Source organism: Hemicordylus capensis, chromosome 4, assembly GCF_027244095.1.
Source record: "Hemicordylus capensis ecotype Gifberg chromosome 4, rHemCap1.1.pri, whole genome shotgun sequence".
In the NCBI taxonomy this organism is placed as follows: domain Eukaryota; kingdom Metazoa; phylum Chordata; class Lepidosauria; order Squamata; family Cordylidae; genus Hemicordylus; species Hemicordylus capensis.
Genome location: NC_069660.1, coordinates 167,325,954 through 167,335,848, shown reverse-complemented (window position 1 = coordinate 167,335,848; position 9,895 = coordinate 167,325,954). Strand labels below are relative to the sequence as shown.

The following is a 9,895-nucleotide window of genomic DNA, read 5'->3' as shown; positions in this document are numbered from 1 at the left end:
TTTAGAGTATATAAAAACAGAAAGTTTCCCCTTAGCCGGCTTACAAGGTTCTCCCCACAGCTTTTGGTCTTCCAATGCCCGAGACCTTTCTATCCTTTAGAAACTAGTCTATGGCCATGTTCCAAAAAAAGGGACTTCTTATGCCTGTTTCTGACAGCATGAATATATTATTCCAAGCTCATCCCAGAGTGCCCTAAAGGCTTCTTCTGGATATTTGATCAAGCTCCATTCACTGATGCACATGCCTCATCCCTCCACATCTCCCTAAAAAAGAGCTCTACGAATTTTGCTTAAAGAAGTTTCCATCTTTTGCAAGAATGGACGTTGAACCTGCAACCAGCCAAAAAACCGCAACCTTGCCTGTGGGCTTCCCTGAGGCATCTGGTAGGCCACCTTGTGAGTAAGGATGCTGACTTAGATAGGCTTGATCCCAGAGGACAGAGGGATTGCCCTGCCAGAGAGATCATTCAGCTGGAGGAATAATGCCACCCCGCCAGAAAGATTACCCCACCTAAAAATTCGCTGTGAGAGAGATCACCCTGCTGAGGGTGGTGGGTGGTGGAAGAGAGCTCACCCTGGTGGGGTAGAAGAGAGATCACCCTGCCTCTGGACAAGGAGGTGGAAGAGAGAACACCCTGCCGGGGGGAGGGATCACACCCACCCCACTCGGAGGGATCATGCATGTTCACCCTGCCTCAAAAACCATCTGCTCTGAGATCACTTCGGACCGATCATTGCACTGGATCATTGCACTCCACATCTTGCCGGGATGGAGAGATTGCCCCATCAGTGAGATCTTTCCACCTTGATGGAAATGAACACCCCACCCCACAAGAGATCACCACACCGGGGTGGAGAGAGTTAACTCCCTGGGAAAGAATTCTCTTCCCAGATATGGGTATTGATTTCTACTTGGAACGTGAACTCATGTCTGTGTTGGTAGAATTAGATTTGCTGTAATTAGATTGAAGGTACCAGAAGACATTATTTTGAATTTCCACAGAACTGATGAATTAAAACAAACCAACCAGGAAATGACGCTAGAATTTTATGTTTATATATTTATGTATTACAATGGATGCATATACAGTTCCTTTGCCATGAAATATTTTATACCAGTCACTGTATTTTATTATTTTTTTAAAAATAACCCCTATTGCTGCTAACACAACAGTCTGTTTCACAGCACAAATAAGTAAAATTTAAAAAACAAAAACAAAAACAGCAACTACTGCCCAGCAACACTGGGTAATACTGGGGGTGGGGTGGGTGGGAGAAGCATCGAGCAAAAGATTCAAACACAACATTTATGAACTAAGTAGTTCTGGCCTGAGAAAGGTCTTGTAGAAAGTATAAGCCATGTGCCATTATAAACTACAGTTCAATATAAATGATGGGGTCAAGCATAATCATGTGTAATTCTTTGCTGTTGTGAGCTAGAAATGAGCACATTCCTGACAAAGACACTTGCAAAATGACTTGTTTCAATTTGGCTCTATAAGAAATGCCGAAAAAGCAAACACGCACCTTGAGCACAGTATGGTACAGCAACCAGCAGAGATTCCAGAATGCCAGACCACATCCTAATTCTTTAAATGACCAGATTAATTTTCTGTCCCTGTATATCTGTTTTATCTAATCTGACTATACTGGCTCATCTTATCAGAAAAATACAAATGATTTGGGCTCCAGCATGGCAGAACTGAAAGCGTTCATACAATTGCACTTCAGAATGCTATAGATAGGCTGCCAGCCCCAGCCCAAGGAGATAAAAGCAGGTATGTGGAAGTATCAGCCTGCTTGTGTAGCAGAAAAATGACATATCATGCCATCCCTGTAAACAAATTTGAAGAGAATGATAGCCTAATCCAACTCTTTAATAACCGTGGCTAATATCCAGAACAGCTTTCTAGTGCACCAAGAAGACGGACTCACAAAACAGAGAGCTTTCCTGTGGCTGGGGCCACATGTGCAGCAGGAGGGGGTGAATTTTGACAATCTGTGCTGGCTCAGGGACCTTCCAGAATCAGAGCAAATTGTCAAGAATTTGCTCCCACACGAAAATTTGTGTGTCTAGGGTTTTGCAGATGCAGTATTAGTGGGACTCTCTGTTGTGCAGGCACATCTTACTGTCACCACTAGGCTGCTCTGGATGTTGGCCCATATTTTTAAAGGTCGTTAAAGTATTATTTACCGTAGTCACAGTATTGAGGATCTCAGATTAAAAAGTTAAAAAAAGAAATTGATCAATACCTCTTCTACCCCATATTTTCTAATAAAGGCACCCTATATTTATATTTAAAACCTGCTATAAAATTCTCATAAGTTAATCTGTTTAAACGTTATTGAGCCTAATGCTCAATAGCCATTAGCCTAAATATCTTTGTTAAAGAACACTGATTTATAGAACTTCTTTGGAAAAATCAGAACATTTTTTTTAAAAAATGAAAATATTATAAAAGGTCAACATTAAAAATAGTTTTATAAGCACAAGTGGATCAAATCATTTTTCATAACTGTTTTAAAGGCGCCTAGAGAATATTAGCATGTTTTGAATGGGCTCATTAAGCCAGCTTGTTCAATTAACCTATGAAAAGTTTATTCAGGACCACTCATATTGTTATTACATGTTATTAATTAATCTGATAACAGGATTCATACCACAGACACTATGCAACCGTTCATCATTCCCAGATGGAAATGACAGTTGATATATTCACAATCAGCAGCATTACAAGCAAAGTGACTTTTGTGCACAGGAATACACAAGTGTTAAAAATGGTCCAGCACAATGTCCTATGTTCTGTCCTGTACAAGGAATTAAAATGATAGAAGTCAGCCTGTCAACTGACTCATAAAACATAAACCCTTGAGAGCATTGAAATAATTTTATACATCATCCATTAGTCTCCATTACAAAAATCACATGTGCAATATTCTTTTAAAAACATGCTCTTGGGAAAAATGCCAAGAGAACATGTAGTGTTACTTTTAAGAATGTTTCTGTGGGTTTTTAACAGTCTTTTCCAAAATAAGGCGATTAGGTATATGTTTAGAAGTGGATCTTGAATGAAAATGGAACACATTGAAATAAGATGCTTTCAATCTGAATTATAATATAAAATCAAGGTCTGTAAGTATAAAGTGCTCTATGTTTTACAAAGCTCCCCATCCCCTTTAAATTGTGCAATGTGACACAAAAAGCAAATTTTAGGCTTCGTCTCCCTGAGATGCTGGTTTTTGTTGTTTTTAATTTGGGAGAAAATTCCGACAAGAAGTTTGAAGCAGTACAGCCCTTGTTTTGAATATGAGAGAGAATTCAGATAACCCTCTATAAGAGAGCTCTCCTGGTGATGCTTATTGCATGTTTTAATTTCTAGGAGTGTCCTTCTCTATGTCGTTATAGACTTGATGGGGGGGGGACATTCAAAAACTCATTTACATCTCTTGTTGAACCCCAACTTGCAATCTGAAACTATTATATTCTTAAGAGGTAGTATCCAGAATGTATGCCAGCATAAGGCACTTTCCTGACCTCTTCCTCCCTACTGAAGTTCCTTGAGTCCCCCATAAATGGGTCATGCTTTAGTAACAGGATGGAATGTTGAGTGGGGGAGAGGCTATCCAGGAACCATAAGGGGAACCACTAGTAGACATGCACTATTCATAGTTTCTGAACTCCCCCCCCCCGTATCCTTCCACACTGCATCCCATGCTGTTGGCAAAGGTCCCCTAACCCTCAGCAGTGCGTATGTGTGCGCGCATGCAGGCGCTATCTAGCTTCATTAGAGAGGAGGGTGAGGGAAGGTGCCTTGCACTGGCATCCATCATGCCGGCTCTGGTACAGGTAGAGGAAAAAATCCCACTAGCTAAATTTTTAAGATGACTGAAAATCTGAGCAAAGTAAGCAATGCTGATCCAGATTTTCACAGAAAAAGAACAAAAGTCAGATATGAAGTATGTCTGCTCTGCAGTCTTCAGGCTCAGTGTTAGTCTCTGCATAGTGACTCACAAGTACATCTTTATTTTCATTATTTGGCTCAATTGGTGTCGGCTTTTCAAATGTTTTCTTCCTTGTTTCTGGACAGTTCTGTACATATATTACGCGGTTGTAAGCTTTGAGTCTTTTCCACAGCTGTATGTAGACTTTACATTGAACATACATGAACAAAATTCCTCCAGTGAAACCAATAGCCACAACCACCAGTTTAGTCCAAAATGGCCACTCTAGAATCCCTAGAGAAGGGTTAAAAAAAAAAAGTATAAGAAATTAGCATATGGCATGGGTTCCCGACCTTTTAAAACAAGTGTACCACCTTCAGATCATGTACCCCCTTGGAGATTGTGTGTGTGTGTGTGTGTGCGAGCGTGCCCATGCCTGCTTGTAACAAGGCATAAATTGTTGAACACAATTGAAAATTGGTATGCACATTCAAGATACAAATGCACATTTTGACTTTGAGCACTACCTCAATCCCACACCCATTTTTCAAGGGCCCAGGAAAGACACAAACTGCATTGTAATTGTAAAACATTGCCTCTCAAAATACGTTGCTTTATTTGTGTTTTGTCCTTCCTCCAAGGAGCAGCAACAATGTCAACCTTTTATTCCCACATGTCTGTTAAATTGGACTAAAAGAGTATGATTGGCCCAAGGTCATACATGAGTTTCACAGCAAGTGCAATTTGGAACACAGACTTCCCCAGTTCAATCCCCCAACACCACACTTCACACAACTCATGATTTTGTGTTTTTGTGGCACTTGGAAGCAGATAGCACAGTCCTGTAATCAATCAATGTGATTCCTTATAAGGGCAAAATGAGAGGGTTAAAGATGTGAACTGATATTGGTAGAGTAAAGGCTTTGCAGAAGAACTGTGTATAAAGTAAAGGTAAACGTACAGTGTGCCATCAAGTCGATTTTGACTCCTGGCACCCACAGAGTCCTGTGGTTTGCTTTTGGTAGAATACAGGAGGGGTTTACCATTGCCGCCTCCTTCAGTATGAGATGATGCCTTTCAGCATCTTCCTATATCGTTGCTGCCCTATAATAGTACCAGCAGGGATTCGAACCGGCAACCTTCTGCTTGTTAGTCAAGCATTTCCCCGCTGCACCACTTAAGATGACTCCATGTATAAAGTAGGAAACTTCTTTTCCTGTTCAGGCTTAGGGATCAGGAAATAAAAAGGCAAACTAGAGACTGATAAAATTAGTGTGGAGTGGAGGAAAAAGGTAATATGGAGGACACATATACAAAAAGGCTGTGAAGCGATTAAGATTTAAAAGTGAATTTCCAAATGTGAAAACATGAAGCCAATGCAACAGAGATGTGGCATAGCAAAAGCAACATGAGAAAACAAATAGACATTAGTATTTACTACTAAAAAAGAGGCTAGACATGATAGAGGAATATTATATATGAGATGAGACCATTCCCTGGCTGCTTTCTCTTTGTGTTATAGCATGATCAAACACAGAATGCAAAGGAAAGGAGAGAGATATTGCTTCGCTTCTCTCCTTCCATAATGGCTTCCTTTCTGAATCCAGCAGCGGAGCGGGCCTGACTTTCCCTGCCTCTTGTGCATCTGAGCAGGAAAGATGCAAAAATTATATTCACTTTGTTTCCTGTTTCCCCTCCAACACTTTCACTTTCAAAATTGTTCTGTGTTTGGAAGCATAAAACAGGGCAGAATTGCTTTAGCACAAAACATAATATGTTTTCTTTTAAATTTATTTACTTTTTCTCGGGGTAAACAAAACCTTGTGTATCCTCTTTCCTAAGATAGTTATGGTAGGAAAAGCAAGTCATATACCAGTAGACTGTCCTTGTTTAATTTCTTCAGCAGTCCGGTCTATAAGGACATAGAGAGACCACACCACACAAGTGATAGCAATTATATGGAAAGTTACAGAGCACATGATCTTCCTCCGCTCACTGGCTGTCATCTGCAGTCTCTCCCACTAGGATGAAATCCAGAAAGAAAAGGTTAGGTCAAAAATGGAATCTGGATATGCAAGATAAATTTGCTCTAGAAATGTCATGTTACCAGAGTTTTCTGTGACATAATTCTTCCCAAATTAGTAGCAACTGACCTAAAAATCACATATAGCATAGCATCTGCTTTTTGAGACACCTTACTTAGTACTTTAGTACAGGTCAACTTGGAATGATTAATATACAACCTGAATTGGTATATTAGTAGTACAAGTATTACAAGTGTAATTCCCAATGTTTCCTTCTTTCCTTCTCTTAAGAGAAGGCTCTGTGTTTCTTAAAGGACAATCACACCACTGAGAAAAATGCAGTACTATACAGTGGTCATAACAGTGGGAAATAGCTCTCATACTGAAGGGTTTTGTTTGGCTTGTTCTTTTCTTTGCCAAAGTGGCCCCTACATGCCATTCAAACATTCTGGCTTTCTGTTGCTATCTATGCAATTCAAAAATGGGAGGCATCACTCCAAACACCAATTATAGTAGAAAGTTTGTTCCCATGTTTTGTCAAATCAAGATTTGATTCATGGTTTCAGTATTTGGCCATAACAAATTTGGCAGCTAGCAAAAGTAGTGTTAACAATTCTTTAACTAAAGAGAACTGGCATGGAATAGGAATATGTTATCATAAGTCCTTTGGAACATATCAGGAGAGTAAATTTGTAGGTATTCAGAACAGGAAATTACCACATCATTATTTAGTCGTGAAATCTCTTGTCTCAAGATGAGGAGTCCTTTATTCATTATTTTATGGAACTGGTTTAGTCCATTACTGTGCCAAAGATCAAATGAGCTAGGGAAAAGTCAAGGCAGAAAATAATGTTGACCTAGAAAAGTTTCTACAGGGGAAGGCAAAAGAGCAACCTTTCTCCATTTATCCTATACTGCTACCACGCAGAAGACAAAAATGGGTTTTCTTTAATTCTTTTTGGCTTCTTCTTCTGCCAGATTACTTCTTCTAGGCAGAAGAACTTTGAAGATTCCATTCCATTTACTCTAACTATGAAGATTCCATTAGGAGTCAGTCAACATCCAAATTATTTATCTTAGTTGGTATGCTAAGTGAGATCTGGAGTGACCTGGTTTGCACTGGTTTCCTTATTTATTTATTTCATTTGTAAACTGCCACATCCAAAGACTCTGAGCAGTGTACAACAACTTTAAAAAGACATTAAAACACACAATTCAAAACACAGTGCTAAAAACAATATAAAAACAATTCAAAAACAATCAAAACCATTTAAAACCAATTGAAGTACTTTAAAACTACAGGTTAGATTTCCAGCAATGGTGTCTTGATGGGAGATTAGCAGCAGCCGAGCTGCTGAAGCCTCCTTCGCCTATTTGGTCCATAATTCTTCAGTCGGTATTCTTCAGTCGGTATTCGGTCCATAATTCTTCAGACCAGAGGGCATGTGGAGCTTGACCTTCTCCTTGTCCAGTAAGATTCCAGATTTGATAATGCCTGGGAGACACCTGGACTGCCCCGGAGGACAGATCTGTCCACCTCAAACCCCGAACTGAGTAGGACGTGGCAAAGTCATCTTGCTATCTTAAAGACTGCCAGCCTTTTCTATCTACTTCTTACTTTAAATCTCTGAGCCTATAAGATTTTTTTTTTCCCCTTTCTCCTCTTCTTCACAAGCATTTTAGACATTTTTTATCTTTTCCCATGTTTTTCTTTTAAATTCTTTAATGACTCCCATGGACTTTTTAGAAGGTTACTACGCTGTTCCAGACTTAAGAGGAGAGAGTCAGACTGAAGAGACAAAGAATGTTATCGTTCCTCTGCTTATAATTTTGGCTGGAATTAGGACCGAAGAAAAGTGCAGCTCGAATTTTGGTTACTGCTGAAAGTGCCTCAAGTTTCAGTGGTTTACGTTGTAGGTTAACTGTTTTATTATAATCATAATTAGCACATAAAAAGACTTAACAACGGCAGCAGTGAAACCCTGATTGGAATGTCTACAAGATTTACGGTTTGTTTACGTCTTAATTGGATTTACAACATTTATCAGAGTGGGAGGATTTTTTTCTTTTTTTCTCTTCTGGTTGCTGTAAGGAATAGACTGGACGGTGATTGATGGGCTCAGAAGAATTTTCAGTGTTTGCAAGATATCTGGGTTTTTATTTTTAATAAGTTAGTTATTTGAATACCATAAGCTGATTTATTTCTATTTGTCAGACTGGGAAGATTTCGTTGGAGGTGTTAAAATTGGATATTTCAAAACTCTAAGTAGTCGAGGGAAAGGATTGGATTAAAGTAACTTAAATTTTGTTTTTTGATTTACTCTTGTTATTCCGCTATGAAATTTTTTCAGCTTCTTTATCTCGGAAGGATTTATAGTAAAGAGTCCAGATCTTCCTCTTCCGCCCGCCTACTGATGTGGAAGAACATATTTTCTCACCAGAACTTGTTAACATCTGTGGTTTTGGGAACTATTATCTACGGAGACACATTCCTTGTTATGAAGTGGAAGGATCTTTAGCAAAATGTACTGTTTTTCTCAGTGTAGGAATTTATTCTCCCATTAATCCTGTTATAGTTGTGTTTAGTCTTCTATTTTCATGATAGACGGAACTTGTTGCAAGATGTATCTACAACTTCTTACCACATGAGGGGACAAGACTGTTATACGTTTTCACTAAATTGACTTTACTACAATTGAGATATCTTACTTATCATATTTGAAATTAAAATTGAATCAATACAAAGAAGATATTAAGATATTGAGAAGCTCAGCATGGCCCTTATGTATGTATGAAATCTAAATGTTTGAAATGGTCCTTATTTTGTGTCGTACTAGGTGCCTCGTATCCAAATAACTGTATTTTTTATTTTAATAATATTGGCTTTTATTCTAAATATATAGGGGTGTTTTTTAAAAATTAGACAACCAGAAATATTATAAATCTCCTGTTTGAGCATATTTGAGTATTTTGAGAAAACTGGAGTTTGAATTAAATACAACTCTTTATAAGATATTAGGGATTTGGCTTATTCTGTTCCTGACAGAAAATCTGGGACATTAAGATTTATAATCTCCTTGAACTTTGAACTTCTTCTAAAAGTATTGTTTGTACTGGATTATGATCTTTAATTTCACAATTTGTAATTGGTTTGGCTTCTTTGGCAATTAATTCTAGGGAATTCTGTTAGGGCCTCCTCCAAGATTGGTCATTGGTTCCCCTGTATACAGTTACGTAAAAATGCATGAAAGAGGGGATTTGAAGGAGAGGTCTTGCTTAGTTCCATAAAGATCGGTGTTTATTCCCTATGATAATAATTACGAGGCTTGGAATAGGGAGATAGAACTAAGATGTCTTATTTAGTTATATCCTAAAGATAAATGGTTGTTGTTGTTGTTATTGTTATTATTTGCCTGTTCTGAAGGATAGAAAGAAATAAGCAATTATTTTATTATGATTAATACACTTTATATTAACCAGATTAGCCAGTTTTTAAATTCAAGGAGAACTTTTTAATGAAGGGATTTAATGCAGGAGAATATGGTTCTATACTGGAGATTAGACCTTTTTACCAGTTTTCAAAGATTATTACTAGGGAGATTTAAGTTCCCTATTGTATATTTCTACTTCCCCTCGTTTTTGTATGTTGGTTTGTTCACTAAATTTTGGCTTGTAATACATTAGCAATGTTAACATTAATGTGCTACAACACACAAATGCTGATATTATAATAAACAATTATCGGTACTGATAATTGATAATAACTGACAATATTAATTATTGTTACAATATATTAATAATATTTTAAATGTGTTTTATTATATAGAAAGGTAAGAAAAAGGTTACACCTCTCAGCTCGAAGTAGTATTTTTACTTTACTTTTACTTTACTTAAGTCTCAGCTCGAAGTAGTATTTTTACTTTTCAAAT

General features: G+C 37.9%; 1 protein-coding gene across 14 annotated transcripts in view; it reads right to left on the bottom strand.

Moving 5' to 3' along the window:
• Nucleotides 1–1,035: 1,035 nt before the first annotated feature.
• MARCHF8 (membrane associated ring-CH-type finger 8) overlaps nucleotides 1,036–9,895 on the bottom strand; it is a 129,166-nt gene continuing 120,306 nt past the window's right edge. For 13 of the 14 annotated variants that reach the window (XM_053250037.1, XM_053250036.1, XM_053250038.1 and 10 more), the window contains 2 exons: nucleotides 5,816–5,963; nucleotides 1,036–4,236 (listed from right to left, as the gene is read on the bottom strand). In XM_053250037.1, coding sequence (XP_053106012.1) covers nucleotides 3,947–4,236; nucleotides 5,816–5,963 — 438 coding nt within the window. In that variant the 3' untranslated portion in view covers nucleotides 1,036–3,946. Of the gene's footprint in view, nucleotides 4,237–5,740; nucleotides 5,964–9,895 lie in introns of all 14 variants that reach the window. The other variant, XR_008307152.1, reaches the window with a different exon arrangement.